This window comes from Echeneis naucrates, chromosome 19 (assembly GCF_900963305.1).
Source record: "Echeneis naucrates chromosome 19, fEcheNa1.1, whole genome shotgun sequence".
Lineage (NCBI taxonomy): Eukaryota > Metazoa > Chordata > Actinopteri > Carangiformes > Echeneidae > Echeneis > Echeneis naucrates.
Genome location: NC_042529.1, coordinates 10,372,975 through 10,400,517, shown reverse-complemented (window position 1 = coordinate 10,400,517; position 27,543 = coordinate 10,372,975). Strand labels below are relative to the sequence as shown.

At 43.6% G+C, this 27,543-nt stretch overlaps 1 protein-coding gene across 1 annotated transcript; it reads right to left on the bottom strand.

Moving 5' to 3' along the window:
• Window positions 1-24,476: 24,476 nt before the first annotated feature.
• On the bottom strand, window positions 24,477-27,376 carry LOC115060074 (gap junction delta-3 protein-like). The gene is made up of 2 exons (XM_029527899.1): window positions 27,202-27,376; window positions 24,477-26,651 (listed from the first exon to the last, which is right to left on the bottom strand). Exon 2 carries the CDS (start codon window positions 26,580-26,582, stop codon window positions 25,737-25,739), a length of 846 nt encoding a protein of 281 aa, XP_029383759.1. The 5' UTR covers window positions 26,583-26,651; window positions 27,202-27,376; the 3' UTR covers window positions 24,477-25,736.
• Window positions 27,377-27,543: the final 167 nt, after the last annotated feature.

Below are 27,543 nucleotides of genomic sequence, written 5' to 3'. Positions count from 1 at the left end.
CCACATGGGATCCTCTGTATGCACAGCACCTTTATACCCACACATAAGGTTATGTTACACCCTTCCCTTCTCCTGTGTCCTCCATTTCTGATCGTCAGGGTGCCAGTTGCCAACATGTTCCCCTTCCCAGCATCTCATCAGAGGAAACCCAGAGAGTATGTCCCTTTAATTAGACCGCCCGTGAAAATAATGGTGCATTAATGACATTTCTATGGGGGCCAATGAGCTGGAACAACAGAGGAAAGACTAAATCACAAATCAATTCCAACAAATGTAATTAAGGCTTAATTAGCCTCCAGGGTGTCACTGGAATGCCATGAAGGGGATGATGTGGAGGAGAAGAGGGTGGGGGGAGGTGAAGAAATTTGGAGAAAGTGAGATCGTCATGGGTCATAACAACAATGTCCGCTCTTTTTGCAAGGATCACCAGCTCTATAACCCACTGCATGTATAACGGTCATGAAGGACATCCTACATTTATTGTGTCATGCTTTTGCTACCATAACATGACTTCATGCTCTCAGTGCTTTGATTAAAGAAATGCTAGCCTCTGCATGCTAAATGTGCGGCTTTTGGCACGTGCATGTGCGGTTTTAAAGGGGCGGGCTGATTTAAAGGCAACACTTCCAGTGCGCAGCCACACAGCCAGTGCGGGGCAGAGAAGTGCTAATTCTCTATAAAAACAGCAGCATGTACAGTTAAGCCCAGCAACATTCTGGTGTTAAAAAGAAAGCAAAAGGGGGAGGAAAAAAACAACAGAAGGGGGGGAGGGGTGTGCAAAACCGCAAGGAAGCTTGGAGAGGACTGGCCTACCTCGCTGGATGCCAGATCACACAAACACAGACGCTTGTGCCAATAAATGAGCTTCATAAACTGCAATTAAAACCCTGGGCACTAATTTAGTGGAAATGGCAGCATGTAAAAAGTGAAGAGTGTTAGAGAAAGGAGGAAAGGAGGAAGAGAGGCGGAAAAGGGGAGAGGTGCACGTTTCTGGACTTCAGCGTGAGCAAATTTTTTCTTCCTTTTTTTCACCCCTTGAATAAATGCAAAACATACCGCGCTCGTACTTTTTACTGGTTCGTACCACACACGCAGAAGCAGACACACAGAGCTGCTCGCTCTGATGCTGGAAAGCACTGTCTATACACACAAACGCACACACTACAAGAAAATACCAAAAGTCACATTAAAATATTTTGTGTTCTCTCTGCCTTTACACTTTACAAGCACACACATTCACTTAACACACAGAGACAAGTTTACCCTCTGAGGCAGGTCCGTTAAGTCTCTCAGTGGTGTTGGAGGTGGACTGGATATGGCTGATGGGAGACATCTGCTCTGCTGGCTATCTATCTGGCTCAAAAGACTAGAGAATCAATGTTACCGATATAATGAAACTGTGTGCACAGGCACACACATACACAAAAACACAAGTGCAGCCTGGGAAAAACCTATTTCACAAGCTCGTCTTATTCCCACCAAACCAGCAGAGAACACAGTCTGAACCATCGAGTGACACGATACAGCTGATGTCCACGTATGTGACAATGAACATTGCTATAATGGGGGATCAGTGGACATGTCATATGATCCAGTACACCTCTGTTACATAACATTGTAACAGTCTCAGGCTGCTGCCATGCAGAATGGCAACGAGACATCCAGTGTGATTAGTATAGGCTCTGTTGTACGCTAACAGAAGCTATCCCATTGCACAGGATGGGTGGTTTCAACATCTCTTCCTGGTTAAGATGACTGCTGAGCATCGTCTGACCTCGAGCTGGTTTGTCCTCTCCTCCTTTAGGACTGATCCAAGGCTAGAACTTTAAGTGCCATTCAGAGGAGTTGCACAGTGAACTTTTTTAAAGACAGAAAACGGTAAACACCACAAAACTGTCAACAAAAGCACTCCCATATTATACCTGCACCCACAGGCACAGAAGCTAAAAGCAGCAGGGTGAGCTTTTAGAAAGACCATATATTTGTGTATTCATGGGTGAGTAATCTTTGGGCTGTGTTTTTATCTTTCATGGTTGTTAGTGTCAGACGATGCGATCATTATGGCCTCAGACACACGCTGCAGCATGTCCCCGAGAAGGCAAAACATACAATGGAACTAAGTAAGCAGTGTAATCCTTGTGCCATGTTGCCTTTTTTAATTGTTTATTGATTAGTATGTCACGCTGTGACAAAAAACAGAGGAAACAACATAGGAAAACCTGGAAGTGATGAGAAGAGAGGGGAGCAATGCATGGCTGAACAACAGACTCTCGGAGGGCTGCAAGTGTAAATTGAACTCTGTTGGAGAGTAAATAAAGGGGACTTTTTAAAAACAAGCCCTGAGCTGTCTCACAGAAGGGGTCCACTCTTAAACCAAGCCATTATTTGTTTAATACAAGCTTCTCAAAAAAAGGAAGAGAGCCACTGAGAAAACTAGAATTGTCCTGAGCTTGAAATCTGGGCATCAAGTGTGTTTTTCTTTGTAAAGAGCAAAAACTACATGAGCATGTCGACGGAAGTTTGTGGTTTAGGCGCTTATCGCCGCCCGAATCCTCAGCTCTATCTCTTCTGGGTTTCCTGTGAAAGTCACCATTACAGTAATCTGCCCTTGGCTTGCTAAATAGGCAAATAAAATATAGAGTTTAATTTATACTTAAAGAAAAAGTGAAGAATTATCAAGATTAATCTGACTGATGAACACAACAGATAGAATAAGAAGCATTCTCCTTGTGATGAGCAAAGTGGAGTGGCTCTACTTCTATTTTGAGAACATGATATGTTGATGTTTCTGAGATCAAAGGAATTGAAGAGGAGATTTTATCACATTGTGTACTTTAAACGCCCTCACTTGAGAAAGGGCTTCCTCCTGATGAAACACAACACTTACTAAAGCAATGCTAAATCATTAGTGACGGAAATTGGTTGTAGTGTCGCTGCAGCTGTGAAGCAATGTTTACAATTTTGGGGGGAAATAATTATGCATAAGTGCAGACATTGTAAACTCTCTTGTTTCGATCTTCATATAGAAAATCTGATTCACTTTGAGTCATCGCATGCAGACACGAATGGGAAATGATACTCACATATAATCATCAGTCAGGATCAGATGCTGCTCATCTGTGACTCCTGCTGCTTTTCCCAGGGCTGCAAATACAAGAGTGGTTGAACGCAAGGCTGACAGAAACGGGGCAGTGAAGAGTGACCATAATCCTCAAATGTCCCCTCCGTGATCCACAAGGAACCTGCTGCTGATTTGATTCAAATGAGGCGGAGAAGGAAAACCCCTTCTGTTGATATTTTTCTGCAAGAAAATAAACAGAAAAAAACATAACGGCAGTGAGAGGTGTGCAGCAGAATGCATAGTATGATGGCACAGTTATGTCTTTGGCTCCAAGGACAGGCAATTAATCACACTGGGGATGATTTCAATCAACTCATACCAGGATTAGTGTGTTGACACCAGTAAGGGTATGAATGTTGTTCGATACATAAAAATGGGATAACTTTGTGGTTTGTATTGAAGATTGTTGGAGGTGGGTATCGTTTGTAAAGACACAACACTATATTTCATTTTTTGCATTAGATCTGATTAAGTATTTTATGGTTTATTTTTAATACTTATTTCTGAGCCATCATTTTCAATGCTTGAATCGATTTCTTTCTTTTTATGCTTCATCTGATTCAGATTTGAACTTGATTCTGAGTCTGCCACATACCCAGACTTAATTCACAAAAACATCAGATGCTCTTTCCTGTTGTCTCTGCCACCGACAGTGTGGTTTGACTGAATGTCTATAAGTGCTGGAGGTAAGAGGAAGCTCAGTTTCATATCTACAGTCGCTTGTCTTTTATGTTTAACACTAGTGTTATATAAATATACAAAGTACTTTGATTTTTCTCGTTTTGCAAAACCAATTATTTCCCAGATGTATTAATATGAAGCACCCCAAACTGGCAGGAGACCACTGTGGGCTGTAATAATCTTCCAAATGAAAACGTCCCCTGTGTTGACATTTAATTTCCTAAAGCTGTGTCAGATGTGTGAACTCACACTACATTTTTAATTGGCCTTCCACCACCATAAGCACCCAAGACTTCTCTGTTCATGTGATCAGCCACAATGAGGACCTCACTAAATGTAAACACAACACACTAAGTTGGTTTTGTCTAGTGTCAAGTACAATGTAGTTTTTCTTTTCTAACACAATAGCAGCATTCACTGTTTTCTCAGCAGAGAGAAGAAGAAGGGAAAAAACAAAAACAATCGTCTGTTCCCCAGGGAGGCTAATTTATATCACTGCAGTCTCAACACCGCAGATAAATTACTGCATCGGTGATGATGAGACAAGCTCACATGCAGAAAATTCAACCTAGTCTAAAATTAGTTAATGGGGACAAGTTAAGGGCTAAAATCTGATTCATAGTTTGACGGTTGAGGTAAGAGCACTGTACCTATTGAGGTTACTGGCACTGTGCTTCAGCTACGAATTTAATTCTAATTGGCAGGATGACAACAATGTGATGGTATTGATCACAATAGCTGCAGGACGGGTGAAGAAGTGGAAAGATGTATGACAAATGGGTGAAGTCTGGTACGGGCGATGAGATGATGATACACAAACGCCGTGATGTGACGGAAAAGAGGGACAGGCAAATAGGGAGGGAATAGGGAATATCATGCAAGTGGAACAATGATGTGTGGCCACAACAAGTCTAAGTTATTCATTACATCAGTGTTGATTAGGATAAGGACCAGGTTGGGATGAGGTTGTAAAAACAGTCAGGGAATATGCCGCCAACCGCAGGAGGCAGGCATGACTGGTGCATCCGGAGATAGACAGATGTGCTTGGAGCTCAGTGACAAGCACAGAGATTAAGGTCGCACTGTCCTGGCTGGATTACCGCCAGGCACTACGTGATGTTAATGGGCTGGCAATGCCAGGCAGAACTGAGGCGTAGGTAGGCTGGCAGATGTCAACACAAGGCATTTATGTCTGATGGATGAGGGGCCTTTTCTTCACTCTGCTCCTCATCCCTTCAGCAGCTACCAGGGTTACAAAAGAAGCTGAAGCACCCAAAGGTTCACACATTTTGATCTAATAGTAGATAGTTAGATAGTTTACCTTCTTTTATTTTACTCTTGACATCTCCTTTGTCTCATTTCCTTTCTCCTATAAAGACACAATGACCGTCACTTTTTATGTTCCCTCCTCTTCCTTACACAAAAGAATCGAGTGGAATAGGCCTGTAATAAAGACTAACTTTGTGAGCTTTGTTATGCTTTTATCATTGAAACTGCCCCAGGTGTTACATGGTACTATTTCTGTGTCCTCCAGGAGCAGGTCCTGAAGGTGGAGTTGAGCAGAGATGACTGAATATAAGTTTATTGTTGTAGCTGACCCTGAGCAGGCTGGAGGACAAACAGCAAAGATGATGCAGTAAAATATGCAATGCGTCAGAACAAAGCAACATATTCCATAATTTGACCAGATCCAAAAAAACATTTCTTTGTCACACTTTAGAACCAGGTCGTAAATATTGTTTTAAACTTTTTTAAATAATAAGTAACTGCCTAAAACAGCTGGGCACTCCAGCTTTTACTGAGTGCTACTCAAATGGGTTAAAAAATCATTTTGTTCAGGGCTATTTTTAGTCACAGATTAGTATGCGTCTGGTGTGTTAGGATGTACAGCCCAAGGTCAGGATATGCAAGATTGTGACCGACAGTGTATATTCATGGTAATGCAACTCTATTATCCATGTGATGTTTTTAACAGCTGACGGTGACGACACATCCAATTCTGACCAGCAGGGTGAGTAATTGTTGGTTTAAAACCTGATGAAACATATCACCGGCACTCCCCTTTGAAAGATACTAAACCAAATGTTTGATCAATTAATATGTTGTTGACCAATCATGCAGCTTCTCATAGAACAGAAAAACAGGAACCAGAGAAGAGCAGTGAAGGCAGCGCAGCAGACAGAGCTCACTGGGCCGGCAGGCAGGGTAAGTCCTCCAGGGAATGGCTGGAAACGGGAACATGAGTCCACATTTCTAGACAGTGACTGGCCTAGTTTCAGGAATACAGTCCATGCGCTCTGTCTCTCTCTTTCTATTCTGTGCCTCTCCTCACCGCCACATTGCAGCAGCCAAACAAATCATACAAAGTTAACATCAAAGTTTGCTCTGAAAAGTCACCAGATCCCTCATAGAGCAGTTGACCTCTGTGCTGCTGGAGGGAGGAGGTGAGCAGATGAAGGCAGCACTTTTTGAGGCTTGATGTCATTACTTTTTTCACCCCTCTTCCCTAATCCCCTGACCAGCCACCCCTCCATCTACACACCTCATTATTTTTTGATACAACCTTCCTCTCCCACCCCTCCCTTGGTGTCTGTCTGCCAGTGACTTCCTCACTTGTCCTGTTTTAAGGGCATTGGCTTGTCAGAGTGACATTATGGTCATTACAGCACCAGTTGGGTTTCACAAGGTGTGCGGAGCTGGAAAAAAAGCTAAGTTAGACAGACCAAATGGCTACATTAGATCCTTTCTCTGCCTCGGGAAATGAACAAACACAGAGATGCATAGAACAAGAGGGAGAGAAAGACAGTGTGAAAGGGAGGTTTAGACGGAAAGAGAAATGAGGAGCACAACCAGTTAGAAAGAGAGAGAGAGGGAAGACAGAATGTGAAAGAAGGGAAGAGAGTCTTTGGAGCGAACTCTAATCCAATAACAGGTCTTGTGAAAAGACATGCAGACAATAAAAGCTACAGAGAAGTTATGTGGGGATCAGATATATAGAGCATGTCCAGTTGGCAAAAAAAGGATGATGGGACAGAGAAAGGAAAGAGAGGAAAGAGGACAACAGGTTTGTCAATTTGCTAATCCCCCAAAGCACCCCCCCCCCCCGGATCTGTTCATCCAAGTCTTTCGCTTCAGTAGAAAGTCACCTCCCCTGACTACACTCTGATAAGATTTCCCCGGAGAGCGTCAGATGGTACCACTCCACCCCCACCTCTCTTTGCCTCCTTTCCTCTCCTTTATCTGTGCTATCCCTCCTCTCTGTCACTTGGGTTCCTCTCTTCTCTTCCTCCCTTGCCATCGTATCACTCATTCCCACTGCATTGGTGTGTGAAGAGCACAGGGGGGCGAAACCTCCACTGTGGCGCCTCTTAAGTATTCAAGGTCACTGTTTGACAAAGCATATGCTGCAGCGCGTGGAGTGTTTCACAAGGCATGTGATGTTTTGTAACATTTGATGTGTTTCCCCACAAATCTGATAGTGTGTTCTCACATGTGCAATTGTGTGTGTGTGCAGTTTGCAAAACAGGATGACCTGTGGACAGGGTGTGTCTCAGCAATGAAAGTGTTTACACTCTCTTCTGTTCCAACATCATTGCTCTTTCCTAAGACCAAGTTGACTCTTGTGGGTTTAGCTGTAGTTTTTCAAATTGGCATGATTTCACATGTTTCTGACGTCCGGTGAAAACCCCATATCTCCAAAATGGTGATTTTACAGGAAGGACACTCTCATCAGCTTGACGGTTTCATAAACCCAAAGATTAGAGGTTGTTTCTTAACCACAGAAGAGGTACTATCCTGATCCTGCAGTCTCTGAACTCTGTTTCCTGTCTCACTCTCACTCACACGCCACCTACTATCATATAAAGGCAAAAATCCCCAGAAAAATTATCCTAATCTGCTCTAATCCACATTTAAGATGCATCTTAAAAAAACAACAATGCTCTGTCACAAGTGATAGAAGTAATAGAAGACTCACTCACACTTATTTCAACACACGTTGTGAATGACAGTGATGTACGGTCTGCGGCCATCAGCCAAGCTAACATTGATCAGGACTGGCTGCCAGTAGACCCTCAAATCAATCATGTCCATTGATTCAGTGCCATGGGGAAGAATGTGTGTGTGTGTGTGTGTGTGTATTGGGGAATGGTTGTTGTTGCAGGCTATAAAGAATATGATATTACTGTAAGGTTAAAATTAGAGGAAAATCAATGGTGATTTACAAGGTGCAGAAGTGAAGAAAAAGGGAGTGTGTCCTCCACTTATTCAATTAAACAGCATGGACTGAATCAAGGTCTCTACGATGTACAGTTTTAATGCACTCCATTTCTATATATACAGTATAAAAAGAAAAATCATATCAGTGAAATCTGAACATATGACGTCATACACTGTAAAATAGTGTTAATTATAAAAATAGTTAATTTACGCTGACTCTTACTAGAAATGTGCCTTAATCATCATTTATCTCATTTTGGTTCCAAGATTTTATTAATACAACTGTAAAATAAAGTTTAATGTGCTGTGGCAGGAGAGTACTAATCATCTTGCCTTCCACCCTGAAACATAGATCAGAGTGGATAAAGAGGAAGGAGAGAACAAAAAGGCTTGGAGAGAGAGGGAGTGGGAGAGATATGGCCCCAAGACCTGCGTGTTTTCTGAGACTCTTGCTCTGTATTTTCTCCGTATGTGAAGCGTCGGCCCCAGTCAACTTAGAGATGTTTGACACAGACACGGTGGTAAAAGGCATGGGAATAAAAAGAAATGGATGTTACAGCGGGTGGGATGAGAAAGGGGGGGATAGCGTGAATGTAAAAAAAGAGAGAGGGAGGGAGGGGGTAGAAAACACAAATGATGGCATGCTGGTGGAATGGAACATACTCCAACTCTTCTTATCTATCTGAGTGGGGAGAAGAGATACAAGCATTGTATCCACGGTTTCACAGTGGGACCAAAACATAAAAGTCAGATGGAGGGAAAAGAAGAAGAAGCAAGGGGAGAAAAATCACCAAACCTCCCCTCCAAAAAAAAAAAAAAAAATTAAGCACGAAGAGCTGGCCTTTATTGTGCAAGAACAATGTCCTGCATTCTTTCTTTTCCCCACAAAAGTGAAAAGACACTTACCCTACAGTGTGCACACACGCACACACACATTTATAAAGGCATTTGCACACACCACTTCCAGAACACATAAATGCAGGCGTCAACACACACATGTTCACACAGATAGGTGCATATACACAAGCCTTTTTTTCTCTCTCTAAAAAAAAAAAAAAAAGCCAAGTTACACATGAAAGGACATGGGCGCGGGTGGTGGGGGGTGTTATGTTGGGCCAGGGCAGGGTGGCTGTTCAGAGTGTGTGTCTTTTTATCAGGTGAAGAAGCAGGGAGGGGGCAGTGCAAGATTTATCTGCTGCTGTCGGAAAACTTTGACCCCTGAGTTGTAAATCTGTCAAAGGAGTCTAGCCAGCCCAACAGGAAACACGAAGAGGAAAAGAGGGGTGGGTGGTTAGTTTGTGGGGGGGTGGGGTCTACACACCCATAGGCTCCAGCATTTCAAAAGAGGCACTTTGGGGAGTGGGGGTTAGGAGGGGCGAGTCTAAGCCATGTTTACAATCCTGAAACTGATCCCTCACAGTCGGTGAATGTCCCCCCACCCCCCCGCCACCAAAAAAAGATGCTCACTGACACAGAGGAAATCCACAGGAAATTGCTGTTTTGATTTATGAATGTTTCAAATGTCTATTTGCACTTCTAGTACGTCATTTAGATAGAAGATGGAGCCTACGATGATCATGATGCACTGGTTCCAGTTTTCTGAAGGAATTCAAAAGAAAGTCCAATATTGTTAAGACCATGTCTGCACAAATGTGTTCAAATAAATGAAAACACATATTTTATTTCCGCTGCCACAAATGAATGATTTCAAAGAAGAGGTCAAACATTTAAAAACATTGACGCAAGATGATGAGCCGTCTTCGACAGGGTCAGCTGCTTCTGTGGAAGAGCAACTGACAACTAAGTCTGTTTTCTGTCAGCAGCAGATATCTCTGTGATCAGTCAATATAAGTTTCATTGCCTCTGATCACAACATCTCAGTGCCATTCCAGACACAGAGCTCAGAAATGAGTATAACATTTTTTAGGAGTGAGAAAAACCGCCAGCTTTGCAGATACTGGACAACAAACCAACAGTATTGCTAAATTCAAATTCCAAATCTCTGAGAGTCATAAGTTTCAGTGGCCACATTTGTAACAAGAGTGTTTAGTGCCAATACATATTCCTTCGATCACAATGCTGACTTTAGCATGGCGATGTGCTCACATTGATGTGCTAACATATTTATGTTTAGCTGGTGCAGTGTCCACCTTCTTCACCATTATAGCGTAGTGTAAAAGTACAACTCTGTCGCCAGCTTTTTAGCACAAAACACAGATTACATCAGTACTGCAGTACTGCTAATTGGTTACAAAGACCAAATTGAATGTTACAGACTGATCAAGTAGAGCGTGTGTCAACAAGACCATCTGACAGCACTGCTTCTCAGTGTCAACAGCAAAAATGAAGACAATGATCACGACATATTGGACACTGGAAGGAATGTGTTATTAAAGAGTGTGTCCTGTATTGTATATTAAGTATATGGTCTAGCTCTGCAGAGGAGTGTTCACTTAACAGACATTCATTTCCTTAATCTATCCTGAGTGAACAAAATGGCCAATTTTCATGCATACAATGAAAGAGGTCATATTGTTTTTCCGCTATAAACACACACAATGGTGCTGTGTATAACTATTTTAGGTAATGTTACACTACGTCCAAATAATGTGCTTCTTCTCCAAACGGCATCATGCTATGGGTTCTTTTCCCTTTTTGGAGAACTTAACTCAGCATTCACAAGCACAAACTGTGATAGTCAGGTGTTTGAATCCCCATCCAGTTCATTATCAAAAGGCTCACTCGACCCAACATCTTTCCACTGGGATAGGTGTGACCGTTCTGTCCTTTGCTTGTCCTGTACTGTGTGCCTGCTCTCTGCCAGCGGGGCAGGGCGATTGGACACACTTTACGGGTACTAAAAGCATCTATTACTGAGCCCTGGGAAACACCGACACCTTGGCACAGGGTAGCACGCTGTCACAGCCGGCTCTGGGAACAGCTCAATTAGCCACCTGGCTACTGTCTCCCCATCACAAGACTGAGCTTCTCATCCCTGTGCGCAGAGGTGAGATTGATCAAGAGAATGGGATGTCTTTTTGGCAGTCAGTTGCACACAGAGACTTAAGGAAACACCTCCCTTATTGTTGGATATTGTTTAGTTTTCCCCCTTAATCATCTACAAACACTCTCCATGACAGGAGTAGAGGTAGAGGGAATGAGATCATCCAAGAGCTTTTGTTCCCCACTAGCAGCTCACGCCTTCCCATTGCTGTGTTTTGCCCAAAATCCCAAGAGAAAACAATGAGACAATGAAAAGGATGAGCTGTTGTGTCACTGAGTTCATTCACAAATGACTCTGAGAGTTTCGAGGCTGCAGTGTGAATGTGTAGGAGCTGATTCGAACTGCATGTAAACAAAGTTGTAAAGTGGCAGACAATGAAACCCCATGGGCCTGTACGCAGTGTTTTGTTTTTGAATTGACTGACTGGCGCTGCGCTAACAGAGAGTGTGTTAGCAGGCGCATGGGCTGCATGTGCAGGAGTGCATATATGGAAGGTGTGTAGGTGACAAAGACAGAGGCCAAACAAGGGCATCGTCAGTCTGTGCCCCAGACAGACAGTGAACACATGCACATATTCTGCCACTCCCATGCACATGCACGCACACGTACACACACATCTCTCATATTACTGTGGGTGAGGGATTTTTCTCATGCTTTCGTTGAGTGAAAGAGAGAAAGGGAGGTGTGAAGCCTCAGTCACGCAATGCCTCTCTGTTCGACTTGCTTGCTGTGCGTGTGTTTTGAGTGCTGTGGCACCAATAGTGTGCCAAATTAGGTATGTATGTTGTGGTTAGCTACAGCTTGTGCATCTCTGCATACAAAGGTGACAATCTAACATTGTGAGACCAGTACACAGGAAGTCATAGTTACTGACACCACCCTGAAATGTTCCCAAACAAAAGAACTACTCTGCTTACAAATACTCTCACTGCTGCTCACATATTAGTTTACAACAACATGGACAATCTGATGAACAAACTGTCCCAGTGGACACCCTGAAACACAGCAGTAGTTTTCTTATGTGAGCAACTTGTGTGCATGTGCTGGCATGGGGGAGGTACAGGAGGCATTAGAGGCCATGTTTGGGGAACTTGTTGTGGTAAGAGATACATGTGTGGTTTCACAGAAGGGGAAGTGAAAGCTGAGGGCCGCAGCTGTTCATGTCTAGAAGGCCTCATCCACGCTAACAATATGAGAAAGGAAGTGAAGAGCAGAAATTGCCTCTGCGCTCGTGTGGTACAATCTGTTATATATGTGAGTCCAACTGTGGGCATAACTGGTGTCTGTCCCAGCAAGAAGCCACAGTCAAACTTCTGTTTTTCACCTCTTGTCCTCTTCCTTGGTTACTGCTGGTCACATAAACACAGTCCACACAAGCTGAGAAGCAGAGACAAGCTGAAATATGGCTGTTATTTTTATGCAGCTTAGTGAAACTGAAGTGACTCAGTCTGGTTTTGCATGAGGACAAAGTCATCTGCTTCAACTAGAAAAGGTCAAAGTAACATCACATGAAAACTGGCACACTACATGTACAAACCCTCACCTAAGCCTTTTCTTTAATCAGGCTGTGTGTCACTTATGCCCGCAAAGGACTTGAATTTTACAAGGTCAGGGTGACCAGCAGTTAGAGTTTATTTGAGGACTTCTGGTGAAGCACGGCATCAAGGCAACCATATCATAAGTAGGCCAACATATTTTTATACATAACTGAAAGTGTTTTTTAAACGTAAAACATTTCTGGAAATATGGTAAATTGCTATCTTCTTGTGAACTGAATAGGAAATTACCACTTTGTGAAGTATCTGTATGGTGCAGCCGGAGCCTGCAGTCGTCTGTCTTAGCATAGACTGAAATTATGGGGAAGAAGCCTGACTCGCTTCAGAGATAACAAAATATCCACCTTCCAGCACCACTAACACTCACTTACAAACACATATATTTTTACTTTTATTCTTATTTTTATATGTACAGAGGGGGTCAGCACAGTGGCATAGTGCTTGGTGCTGTTGCCACACAATAAGAAGGTCATGGGTTCAATTCCCAGCCTGGGGCCTTTGCATGTTCTCTCCGTGCCTGCGTGGGTTTCCACCAGGTACTCCGGTTTCCTCCCACCGTCCAAAGACATCATGTTTGGGTTAATTAGTGACTCTAAATTGGCCTGAGTGGTTGTTGGTCTCTGTATGATGGACTGGTGACCTGGGTGGTCTCCCCTCACCCAGCGTGAGCTGGGATTGGCTCCAGCACCTCTGTGACGGTTTGAGATGACTTAATGTACAGAGGGGAAGTTGGTCAACTATTTGCTGCTGGGTCAAGTCATATTAAGTTTTGAGTGTGTTATACTTCCGACAAGAGAAACTAAAATGTTAAAAGTAGCTATTCCTGCTTTAATACACATGTGAATCAAGAACAAAACTTTTACAAATTAAGACTCAAATAATAAGTACATCGCCAAAGTTTTGTTTGTGACTACAGGGAAGGAATTTGGAATAAAAATAAACCAAGAAGATGACAGCCCTGCTTACTAGAAAAATCTCTGCAGGGAGTGTGAATGGACAGTGTTTTCCTCTCCCTAAACTCTTGTGGAGGTGTTCATAAGCAAGACACGTTATCAGCTGCCCCAGCGGAGCGTGTCCTCGGCTGATATAAGACTATGGCTGTACTGTGGCCTCTCCCAGGTGTTGAGGCGTGTGTGATTATAGAGCTAGTAAAAAAAATTTGCTAGCATGCTTACATTTTAAAATCAGCACAGAGTAGCTGAGAGAAGTGGAGGTGAAAGTTGTTTTTGGCCTGAACCCAAATACCCCCACAGTTTTCCCTCCCATGTTCCTCCTTACCCATCTCACAGACTCCCACTCTAAACCCTGAGCTCCAGTATGAAATCAACGTTGGGCCTGCAGGAAATGAGAGATCTCCACAGGAGATAGAGGAGGGAAGGAAGGAGGAGGAGGAGGAGACAAAAGAAAAACAGCAGAAAGAGCCATAGATTTGACTTTTGGCATCCAAATGTCCACCGTCCATGCCATGGTCCCGTTCCCTTTTCTTTTACCCCCCGATCCCAGCTTTCCTTGCCTCTCTGTCTTTCTGCCTCTGCTTCTCTGAACATCTGCTTGCTCTGTGTGTCCGTGCACACAGCTGGGCCTGCGTCTCTATAGTGAGCTCGAAGGGCTTGCCTTATGAAAGGCTCCGGGCTTGTTGTTCTTTCCTGGCACAGTAATTCGCTGGCTAAGCCAAGAAAGTGGACAAGCAGCGAGCTATTTCAGCAGGGCCTTGTTTTTGTTGTTCCACGCTCAAAGACAACATGACCTCATGTGACCCCTCCCTGCTACACACGACTGGAACACAGCAAAGTGTTCAAGGTGTGGGAGGCAGATCATGGCACATGCGGGCAGTGCACCAAAACACAGATGAGTCCATGCTTTGCCCACAATGTTTCACTTCAAAACCTTGGGATTCAACAAAGGAGGCCACTTTAAGAATCGCTTTCTCAAATGTGCTCCGCAGGGCCAAGGGGGTATTTTGACTTTCAACGTGTACCCACAAGTGCACACATAAATGCTTCTCTGTGTGGAAAAGCAGATAAGCCAAACAGAGACGCACACACACACTCACGCACACAAAGGGGTGGGGTAGCAGTGAGGGTCTCAGTTAATGGCTTTTAAATTTCCACTGAGTGAGTGACTTACAACTGTGGAGGAGCACAGCTGTTCCTGATTTGGGGAACACAGAGAAGAGGGAACGGCAGCGATCTGAGAGACTGGACTGGGCTGCTCTCATTTAATGGGCTAAAATCTCCCAGGAATGACACAGATGTGTGTGTGTGTGTGTGTGTGTGTGTGTGACTCCATGGTTGCCTGTTAGTGTCTGTGATCATCCCTCACGTACTTACTATGCTGTGTGAAGTCCCTTTTTGTACATATGCTCTCTGTGCCTGTTAGAACATGTGAATACATGTGCGTGGGAGGCTGGGAGGGCAACAGGATCTGTCTGCTTCCACAGCCATAGATTACGGCCACGGAGCAAATGAGAGCAGAGTTACGGCTGTGCAGAGCTGAACCATAGTGAAGGTCAACTCATTTGGGACAAAACTTAAGTTGGAGAGGAGGCTCAGATGCGTGAGATTTAATGCAAAGGGAGAGGAAGGGAGATGAAGAGAATGAGAAGGAGAGGGGAGATTAAGGCCAGAGCTCATCAAAGCATGTCAATAAGAGTTGAAAAGTCAGCCAGGTGGAAAAAAATCAAAGACTTTCCAGACGACAATGCAGCAGATTTGAATGCAGCCTCACTTGAAAACTTAGTCCGTGAGTTGATGTCAAACTTTTTATAGTGGAGTTCCATCTCTTGAAATACTGCTTCCTGACCCCCTCCACACGCAATATCCCCTCTCACACACACACGCACACACAACATGCCCCTTCTCCCCTCCGAGTTGTGCTTTGTTTCCTGCTGCTAGTGAGCGCAACCCTTTTCCTCGGAGGCCCCCTCACCGCACTGCCGCCTTGTAAAACATAGCAGGTCAGCATCACATGACTGAGGTCTAGGACGCTCATGCTTGGGCCGGCTCTCTGCCGTGCTGAGCAGGAGTTGGGTGTCAAAGTACACATGGGTGGGGCTATGCAGTGAGAGAAGGACAGAGAGTGACAGTGGCGAGAGAATGATTGAGTGAACAGCAGCAACATGGAGGAGTGAATGAAGGAAGGTAAGGGAGGGAGGAATGAATGTTAGCAGTAAACCAATAACTCCCCCGAGAAGCTGAAACCACTAAAAGAATATTATTTCCATCCATCCCTCCCTCCCCAAAGAACACCTTTCTCTACTCTCATCTATCACCTCCTCCCCAAAACAGAGTAACTTTTTTTTCTCACCTCAGCTCCAAGATGCTCAGTCACCCATGGACGGATGTAGACATGAACGAGCCTCCACAGCCTCCCCTTTCGTCTTCCTCTCTCCCCCGTTTCACTGAGTGATTGGAGCTGACATACATATGGAGCACACTCATCCTGGTAGCACTCCAAGTGTGGGGGGGGGCATTGCCAAATCCATGGACTCACATTCATGTACATATGCACTTATCAGTCTCCAGGTACATGTGATCACACGCCATCTCCATACACAGTAAATTCACACTTCCATCCAGACAATGTGTGTAAAGTCACGAATCCCCTGAGTGGGTTATTTTTCTGTAGTTTCTCTTCACAAACATAAGGACTCTGTCACTCTGGCATCTTTGACTTCCTTTTATTTGAGTCTCTTGTCTAATCATGTGTCTTTTGCCCAGTTCACGTGCCCTCTCTCTCTCATTGCACTAAGCACTTGTCCCTGATGGTCTACAGCTTTGTAGGAAGCCCGTCACACTAATAGATTTCACCTTCCCTCATTTTCTCTCTCACCCGCTTTCTCATCTGCTGCCCATCACCAACACGGGTGCCTGCTGCCCACAAGCTACTGTAGCTCAATCTGCTAAGGGAATTTGATATCCAGAGTGAAGTGGCAAACATATCAATTTTGAATTCAACAAACCCCTCCCAAATTTTGCCATTTTTGCTCTCAAACTCTAGCTCCTGCTGAGAGTGCCATTTCACAGGTCAGGCGTTGCTGTGCGTGCAAAACACACTGGCACGCATTCAGCTCAATTGTGGTCTGATATTGGCACATGTAAGCAAAAGTCTGCAGCCATGCTTGCAGCTCTGAGTCATACCTGTTAGCTACATGGCAACCTGCCCACAATGAATGCTAACAAACATTTAAAAATATACAGCATTGGTGTATAAAGAGGCAAAGAGGCTGTCAGGATGTCTTAGCTTATAAAAATATGAATTAATCTGAGATGCTATAAAGTTTCATCAGTGGGACATGGTGCAACTTCATGATATTAACAAGTATAAATGTTGGGTTTTTTTCTGTCAACATAAAGGCTTGAGTCACCGGCTGTAGATCTTCCTTTACAGAATATCTGTCTTAAAGTGTCTGTTTAAAGTATGCAGGAGTTTATCAGGCTGCGACAAGTCTGTGTCTCTGTTTGACAGCCTGACTTTCTCCATCTCTCAGAGAAGTGTATTAAACTGTCCCCTAGAATCTACCTATGACAACCTCACCTACCCCCCCCAACACACACACACACACACACACACACACACACACACACACACATCTTGTTCATCCCACATGTCACATCATATTTCCCAGCCAGCCCCAGGAAAAGGGCAGAGGCCTTATGAATTGATGTGGGTCTCTTACAGGAGCACGGTCGACACAAGGACACACACATACACTTACACACACACATACACAGAGGTGAACCACAAGGGTAAAATGACACCACGTACATAGACTGAACTTCACCTGTCACCTGCTTTCATCTGCAGACTCTCAATTTTGTGTGTGTATCGAATATTTGCTTATGCATAAAATTGCGAAATTAATGAAAACACAAAAAAGAGATGTTTGTCCTTGTCACACTTACTTTGACAGCCATGGCAACAATGTAACCTTACACCACATGATGCCCCAGTAGTTCTGAAAGGGAATCTCTCTCTGCCTGCCCGAGCTGCTGCCGAGACAAGCTGGGCAATGACGACACCTATTGGTGTTTGTGACACACTGTTCTGCAGCGGGAGCTGCAGCAGAGAATATATGAGATGAATAACCAGCGATATTGAGTGCATTCATCATCCGCTGACAGTAAATTTTCACAGAAGAAAATTGACGTTAGCTCATAAACATCTATCACAGGCCTGTGTATTCGGCAACACATACTGAGTGTGGAATGTGCGACAGATGAATCAGATGCAATAGAGCAGAAGGGGGCAAGGTTATGATATTTTCTGTGTTTTATATTAGTGATCCACACACACACACACACACTTTCTCTCTGTGCCTTCTCTCTATCATCTACTTTCCCATGGTGCTTCTTGGTGACTCCTGTTACTCCTGATTTATTCCTGGTCCTGCAGCCTGCATGCAGTCTTTTATATGTCCAGTTAAGCAATTCTCTCTTCTAACTGGTTAATGGAGGACAGAGAGGTTTGGTGTAAATGGAGATCCCTGGAGCCTCTGAGGCCTGCTTCATGCCCACTGGACTGGAAGGGAGCCAAAATGTAGTCTCCGCCAGGACCCCCTCCCTACCCCCATGCCTCTGCTGGACTGGAGAGGATCCAAAATGGATGCCTCCGGGGCTGTGACTGCTGTGAAACCTACACTACTGTAGATGAGATGTGGAGGAGACCAGCTCCGCATCTACCAGTGTTCACTTTTTCACCATTACTGAGATTGATGTTAAAACACTTTTACATCACATACTATGACCCAAAAGTACCTGCTTTAAACTACTTTAAAAATATGACTTAATAAGCTGTGACGAGGATGAATAAATCCCATTACAGCTATTTTTTCTTTTTTTGTTACATCAATAATGCATCCAAACCTGAACTGTTCTGTGACTCAAGTGGCAGCTCACAGAGCAAATTCCAAGACATCGCACCATCATATCACACCACCTGTCCTGCTCAGCGCTTTAGAAAAATGCTTTGTGGAAAAATGGAGCAATTTTTAGAGACAATGGCTTGAAGCTCAGTGATCCACAATGCTTCTGCATGCAGCTGTCTCCCTGAGGATAAAGGAAAACAGGATGGAGAAGGCGAGGGGGGGGGGCTTGTGTGCACAAATTGTGTGCACAGAAGCCCACAGAGAGGAGGAGAGGTGAGAGGGAAAGTGAAGCAGAAAGAAAATATAAACAGTGTGCTCAGTCTTTATATAGATTCTTCTGTATAAAGGTCAAAGTGGCAAAAGGAGGGAGTAAGGCCCTTCCCTCGGTGGCTTTAATCGCCTCTCCGCCTCTTTCAGCCTGATGTTGTTACGGTTGCTGATGGGGGAAGAAATACTCAGCTTGTCCCTAAAGTATCAAAAGTGGCAAAAATAACAATTAAAAGTCTCTTTTGTATTATTGAGATGCTAATGATGCATCGATATTTTCTTTAATTAGCACATCACTGTTGTAGATGCTGAAGACGGATTCAAAGCCAACGGGCCGCTCCAGTGGCTCATACGACTTCTTTTATGACATTTTTTCTAATCTTTGCATTTTATGAAATATTTCATAATTGCAACTGATAATTTCAGAGTGTTTCAAAACACAAAGCACAGCTGCAATAAAATTACGACATGATAAAATTAAGTGGTGCAACTTAGTTTAACTAGCAAAATATAATAAAGTAGAAGATTTTTTTTAACGATTTGAACTTCCTTCCATACTTTGTGTAAATTTTTATAATAACACAAACAGTACCCTCTAGATGCAGGAACTTTGCCTGCAAGGGTCTTTCAGATTTTTGTTGAACTACTTTCCTTAAATAAAGAATCAGAATAAATGTTGGTATTAGTTTGGAATAATATTTTTTAAATATGGAAAGTTACCCTCCTATATTGCTACATCCAATATTTATAGAAAACATGGAATTGAGGGAGAATGTGTTGACGTGATTTTAAACACAGAAAAAATTAAAGATTTACTTGGTTTCTTGTATACCTGATATGAAATATGTGAATATGCATGCCATATGTGCATGTGTGAGTAAATAAGAACACATTCTGCTGTTGGCAGCTCGCTGCAGCCCTTATTCAGGACCGGAACAAACATAGGCCTTTTTTTCAGGATATTTTGTGTTAGTATCAAAAACATGCTGGAAGAGAACAGCAGTCTTCCCTTCACTCAACAACTGAAAAAGAAATGTCCTTGAGCAAGGCATCGAATACTCAAACAGTTCAGTGGCGCTTCTTTGTGGTCAGACCTGTGCAATGGAATAAATCTGAAACAAGGTGTTGTATGGCAGGCCAACTTTCAGCAGACACTGTAGCTCAAGGTTAAAGGAAAGATGTCTCCTTGTTCCTTGACACCAGGACATGAGGATGAGAAGATTGTATGGCATTTAAATTTCTCTGGGTCCAATCAGCCTGAACTCACCAGCTGCGAAGGAACAGAGGTCAGGGTTCAAACTGTGGCAGTTGCAAATGTCAAATGACTTGTCCTCTACGGTGACTGTCACCTTTGTTCTTCATTTAAGAAGCCATGCAAGCAGCAGGAAGACATTGAAAGAAAGATTGAGGAAGCAAATTAGTGAAAAACCTTCACTCCAGAGACTGAGTGGGTGAAAAAATGAAAATGTCCTGCTGCATAATGGGACATTGCATAATATGTCCCATTTGAAACCATCACTGGGTGATGCACATCACGACCCCATGTAGTGCTGATGGTAGGCAAGCCAATGGGAAGGATTTTTCTGGTTGAAGTGAAATGAAGGGGGAGGGAGGACATGGGAGGCTTATGGTTCTGTCTCTGAGCAGAGGACGGGGAGTGACGGAAGTAGGGAGCCAATCAGGTGGGGGCGTGGTACGGCAGAGAAGGAAGCGAATGGGGGATGAGGCGGTGGGTGGTGGGTGCTGGTGGCTGTGGCGGGTAGAGCTGGTGTGTGTGACTGTGGGTGGGCGAGAGCACGGTTGGTACTGGTATTTCTACCCTGTCACATCGTGTTAGTGTGCAGCAGAGCACGACTGCTGAGCACACCACTCTGGACAGCTCTGCACACACACACGCACACACATAGGTTTAAATTCACAAGGACACACAGAGCCTACACTTGAGTGCACACACACAATTTGTTATCTCCCATGAGGACCACAAGGACATCCAAAACAAGTGAGTACGGATGGAAGTTTGACAGAAACTAGGAGAGAATGCTCAGCCTCCAAAATTTCCATCCATCCATCCGTCCATCCATCATCATTACATGAACAGTTTGTGGGTGCAGTCACCACATTGATCTTTTCTGGTTCTGAGAAAAACGTGCACACCGAAAGGAAATAATGGCTGGAAAAGGTTCAGTCAGAACGAAATGAGGTCTGTCTATCCCAAGACAAAATGTTGCAACCTGATGTTCTCGATTCAGCTCTTCAGTAACACAAGCACAATCTTGTTTTGGAAAGGAGCTCTCTAAATCCAGATGTGCAGACTTCACAAAGCTACAAATGAACCATAACAATTTACTTTACCAATGTCAAACACATTGCCACACTGGGCGAAGAGAGCAGCAAAGAAGCGTCATCCTCTTCAAACAGCGTTATTGTGTCAGCGGGGGCCGAGCAGTCAGCCCATTCACTCTCCAGTCGCTATATGCAACATAGCTCTGTGTAGCACGTTATTTTCCATGAAAAAAATGATAGAAAAGTGAAGGAGGAAGGGGGAGAGGAAGCCAGTTTGGATGGCGGTGAACCATTCACATCACAGCCCCCCTCAGGCGGGGGGAAACAGGAAAGAGTGAAGAAAGCAGATGGAGGAGGAGATGAGAGGAAAGAATAGAGGAATAGAAGAGGCAGCCAAAGATATTTCACTGTAAATGCTGCATTCACACAGCATACCCTGTGGCAATGGAGAAAGACAGAGAGAGGGGGAGGGGAGGGGCCCAGATGGATGGATAAAGAGGGAAAGAGAGATGGAGTGGCGAGGTGTGATGTGCGCTGACCCGAGCTCTTCGGTGACGCCATAAACTTGGAGGCACGCTTCAGCAGCTTTGAACGAAGAGAGAGATATAAGCTGTCCTTGGCTGCTGGCTCTGTGGCCGGCTGTGTGGCAGGCCAGAAGTCAGAAGGTGCACAGAGTAATGCATATGGCATCGTCAGCTCTGCAGATGGCCGTGAAGGAGTATCCTCCACTCTTATGTTCACATTCTAAGCAGCCATGCTAAAATTGACCCCTGGCAACTGTATTGATTCAGGTGTGACTGGTAGATAGATCGCTGTGACATTTTGTACTGATTTATGATGAAGCCCACTGATTTCCTTGAGCGCCACCACGAGGGAGAAATTTAAAGTGAAATCTTTCAGTATCCACTATGTGCCTGGCCATCAGAGGTACTTCAAGAAATTCATGTTATTTTATTGTTTTAATTAGTTTTATTTTTCTTGCGTGTTCAGTATTTAGACACACCCACCAGTGTGCAGCAGGAATCAGGGCTGAGTGGGGGCCCACTCCCAACTTTGCACGCCTCCTTATGAGTGAGTCTTTAAATGTTCTACAGTTTCCAATTTATTTGTTAGACATAACCTGATATGTCCAGTAAACTGAAATTTCTTGGGACAGTTTCTACGACAGGTGTGATGTGAAATCAATTGCATGAAGAATGGAAACCGCATTCAATGGCTAAATACAGAATGAAATTAGAATCACGGACAGTATAATCTGTTTTATTCCGTCAATATTAGCCTGTGTCGATTGGACCAGAACAGGTCAGCTGATGCATAAATGTAAAATGGGAAATCGGCACATGTCCCTTCACACTCTCCTCACAATGACTAGATAATCACAGCACATCTTAAAAAGAGGTAGAATTTTTCTCATGTTCTCATATGATGTTATGTTTAGCCTAACTTGGAGAGACTGCAATCAGTATGATTGGGTCACAAGTTATCAAAACTCAGGCCAGTAAACAAGTGGCTTGATTTGCTTAGAGCTGGGCGTCGGGCCATAAACAAATCAAATCAGGCCCCGTGCTACAGAGTTGAGCTTTTAATGCTGTTTGTCTGGAGCACAGAAAGCAAGCTGCTCTCTGGGAAAGGAGAGCGTCTTGTTGAGTATTGTCTGTACATGACTGGGCAGAATGTGAGCTGCACACAGGCGCACACTTTGTGGAACTGTCAGTCAGCCAGGTGTGTATTGAGGCTCACCGGAGTGGACCGAGGATGCATGTAACCCCTGAAGTGTCTCAGTCAGAGTGAAGGGAGAATGATGGGGGCAGGACGGTGTGGGTGAGAGGGAGAGACAGCGAAAGATGTTATCGCTTCCATCTCCTTTTCTGCGCTGGTGTGAAGGGAGTCGCTGAAAACAGATGACCTACATTTTCTTTGAGAAAGACTCCAGCAGCGATACCTCCTTGCACTCAGAAAAGACAGGGTGAAGAATAGAGAGGCAGTTGGAAAAAAGAAAAGAGATAGAGTCTGGGGAAAAGCTATAGAAAGAGAGAAACAGGCACACTTCCAGTTTGACAAGGAAGGCATGAAAAGGTAGAGACGCAGACATACAAAAGGAAACAGAGAAAGTTTTGACGGTAATCCTCTTCGACTTGTCTTTCCTTCCCTCTCCAGCGGTTATATAAAACACATCAAGAATTCTGCTCTGTGCACATCAAAGAGCCTGCGCCGCTTTGCAATCTACATATATGTGGCGTCCAGGGAAAAGCAGGGGGGGGGTGTGTGTGTGTGTGTGTGTGTGTGTGTGTGTGCGCTTCCAAGAGGACTGTCTGAGTCAAAAATAAGCTTCTTTGGAGAGTACTTAGATGACTTTGTGTTTAGATTATCCACTTGGATGTGCGGCTGGTGAAGTCTGCAAAAGAAAATCACATTTTCCTCATCAGAGAACCAAATATGGAAGTAATTATTAACAACAAAAGAAGCAGTTAATTCACCTTTCATGGAGCTGTAAGCTTGTTCAAGGTGGAACGGCTGAGTGAGACATTACACCGTTTGAATATACATGAATTAAGCAGTGACAGTGTCAGCGGTCTGGAGACAATAAAAAAGGAAAAAATACACCCTTGTATTGAAATGAAATTGTAGGTGCTGCCAAAAGAATAATGTGGCTGCAAATGAAGTCATCTCACCGCAGATCAGACTCTAATGAGCTGAGTGAGCTCCATTTCTCGTTTCACTGCCGCCACCTGCTGTTGACAAAAAGCACTTTGATGTGAGATCATTATCATTTGAGGCTGTTTTGAGTTGCCAGCAAATGTGCATTCATGAATTTATGCATTTGTGTATGTGAATGGATGATGCAGGCATTATGATGGTTTAAAACCTTTTTTTTTTTTTTTAATTCCTTATGACATTAACATAAAGAAATATGTCAAACTTTTGTGCAGGGATAGTTTTATCTTTGCATCCTGGTGAAATGATGCACTTCAGGGTTGAAGTTCAGACTTTGTATTCAGGCTCTCAGTAGACAACAGATCTCATTAGGAAAGTTATTGTAAAGCAGTAACCATTAAATTCCTGCCACAGTTCTCTTCCAGACTCATTAAAATAAATAGCTTTTGAATAATAATTTAAAATGAGTCTTGGGTAGCTACAAAAAAGGTAAATTACCTAGTTAAAAAGTGCATTTTCCAATTTGTTGAAGATTCCAAAATCTCTAAAAATGCAGGCGTACCAATTGTTTCATTTTTTGACACAATTTGACTCTTTCTCTTCAAATCAGATTTTTGGCAGCTGCCTACAAAAATGTATCCAAATTGGCTGTTACTGTTTCAGTGTGCAGATTTCTGTTTTGTGTAAATTAAAGGCAAGCACAGACAGAGCGTCCACCTCTCCAACAGATGGATGAATACGAACACAATTTCCTTGAAATCTTTTGTTTTTGCCAGTGAAGGTCATCACAATTCAACTGAAATGATAATGAAGACATTTCTGAGTCAAGTGGATTTTAATAGTCGTACTGTGCAATTGAGAAGCGATGACAGTTTTATTCCAGCTTTTTACATAAATATGTGACCGCGTACACAACCTGAATGTGAAACTGAAGAAGACTATTACCTGTTACTGTAGCCACAGATGCTGCATGAATGAGTTGAAAGGGACAATGTTGAATTAAATCAAAAAATGCTAATCAACATCTGGGGTTCCTGGGCAGGAAACAGAAAACGACAGCAGTAAATAAAATAGACAGATAAAAACGCACAATATACAAGCAGAAGACAAATACATGAAACAGCACGCTGATAATTATGAAGACCATTGCTATTTTGCTGTTAATGCCACTTTTTCATGAAGTCATTTAAAGCCAGCGAGACTACGAAAAGCTTGATTCAGCTCCCCCAAAAAATGACATCAATGGTTGATGTGGCCACTTTTACACCAGATTCCCTTCCTGTCAAAACCCTCCCATTTATCCAGGCATGGGACTAGCAGAAGCACTGGTAGTGGCTGGGGTTTGAACCCAGGGCCTCTGCACGCAAGGCATCCACTCAAGGTCACTCAGTGTGTAATAGAAATGCCAATAAAAAAAAAAATTAGATAAACTTGCTATTCATTCAAAAAAAAAAAAAAAAAATAACACAACCCAATAGTGATTAAAACTCATCGACTTGGTCAAGGCCCCGAATATGACTGAAAGAAACTGTAACAGTCACAGTACAAATTCTCAGGGGTCCGGCCACTTCACATCCTGACAATGCCAAAGTTGTTTTTAGTGAAGATAAGATGAAGGGGAGTGTTATTAAAACCTTATCAGCTTTGTGGTACAGAGGGGACGATATGCAAACTGTTGGTAAATAGAGGCCTTATTTCCCGTCTCAACCCATGAAAAAAATAAAATAAAATAAAATAAAATAAAAAATTCATTTTTCATTTGCAGTCTTACAGACTGTGACACAGGTATGAGCAACTCAAACAAACATCCAGTCAGTGTTTGACAGTGTAAAGTAATCAGGGGGCTTTTCCTCAGCTGTTTAGTCTATAATGAGTCACCGGCCAAACTGTCTTGCATGCATCCGTCTTGTCCTTGCCCTCTTCCTTATCTCTTGATTGTCTCCGAAATGTTTCCTTGTGATTTTTCCTGACATAAATAGCCCCGTTAACATTTTACATAATAGTTATGTGATGAAATGGCAAACAGGAATTAGAAATATATTCATAAAGTTCGGATGGCTGCAGAATCTTTGCATCGAGGCTCTTTCACACTGCGAGCGTCCTGCTGCTCACATATTTACCACTGCTGTGCCTGCCTCCGATTCCAGAGACCTTTTTAATGGCACTGCTCGCCACTGATCTTCCCTTCAGCCTCCTACTGCTGGACACACTCGCTGGCTTTCCTCTTGCTTTCTCTTGCACTTCTGCTTCCTCTTGCTTTATGTTGTGGAGGTTCTGGCAGACACACAGGTGCTCCGGGGACTCCTGGCTCGAGCAAAACAACTTTGTGGAGCTGTAGAAAAGCTCTGCACAACTAGAAATCGCTGCTATCACCCCTACGATGAAATAGAAGCAGAGGAAGATAGTTTTTTCTGCAGGGCGGGAGGTGAAGCAGTCCACTGTGTACGGGCAAGGGAAGCGGTTACAGGGGAACTGGGCCTCCACCTTGAAGCCATACAGGAACCACTGGCCCACTAAAAAGCCAATTTCTGCCACTATACGAAAGGCCACATTAACAATGTAGAGCCTCCTTATGTGATGCGCCCCTCTGCTGTCCCAGCTGCTTAATTCAGAGAGCATTTTCCTCTTATTATGGTGGTGCATGGTGTACATGATGAAAACCAAGGAAGGTGTGGCGATGAGGACGATGTGAAACACCCAGAACCTGTACTGGGAGATAGGGAAGGCCATATCGTAGCACACCTGTTTGCAGCCCGGCTGCAGGGTGTTGCAGGTAAATTCCTCCTGCTCATCGTCAAACAAGTCACTGGCAACAGTTCCCAGGATCAGGATCCTAAACACGAGCATGAGTAAGAGCCAGAAACGACCAAGCATCGGCGAGTGCGCCTGGAGGTTACCAAAGAGATCACTCAGAAAGCTCCATTCACCCATGACTGCACCGCTGTCAGGTACGGCCTGTTAGAACACCGGAGATCTTCCCACCTGTGTCACAGCAAATGCCTGTTTGAAAATGGAAAAAAGACAAAGACAAATCCATTAATGCCACATTTACAGCTGGCGCTGAGGCCAGGGCTCAGGGTTAGGTTTCCAGGTTCACATTACAGGAACCAAAAATGGCACATGACAGCAACTGGAGTATATCAGTTTTTAAATAATTAAAACCCCTTTGTTTAACCTAACCCTGAAAACTAAGTATGTCTGTTGAGAAAAGAAACATAAATAAAGCAAGAGTTTCTTCAGGTAGAGCTGCACAAGAATAAAACAGAAACTGTTTTATTCACACTATTAAAGGTGCAGGTTGTTCACACCTTTCTAAATACTGACCAGTGCATCCTGGATATCGCTTGTTCTTAAAGTGAAAAAAATAAAAATCAATAAGTGACTATAAACATTTGGCACTCGAAGGCGCCACTCCATAAATAGTGTCAGTTGCCCACATGCAGCTACTTGTGGAAGAACATCGGTTGGTTTGCTGGTCTGAAATATATCTCGGATGCAGCGCTCTTGACATAAGAATCTACCAACAGGTTCGGTGTGAGCTGTTATTTACCTTGTGCAGTGAGACAAAACTTAACCCCTCTGGTAGACTTTAAAAATCCTGGTCCAGGCTCTTGCTTGTCTTCTGCCACTCATCGCTGGATAAAGCCATCAAATCCTCAATAAAAACAGCACCCAATCACAGCTGTAAGCTCACGTCTATACCAACTTATATTCCTCCCCGTCTGCTCAAATGCCCTGTCAGAGGTTTGTGGTGCTAATTGAGAGGGCGGCAACAGTTAAGGAAATTCCTGTTTCGTCCTAATCTGTAAGAATCTAGAGTGCCAGACAGAAGTGATGTTTACCCAAGAAAGGCAGACTCTTGATGAGCATTTCAAAGAGCTTCCTAAATGGC

Bases quoted from the DNA above. Each gene is read 5' to 3' on its own strand.
- LOC115060074 (XM_029527899.1), bottom strand. From the start codon at position 26,582: ATGGGTGAATGGAGCTTTCTGAGTGATCTCTTTGGTAACCTCCAGGCG.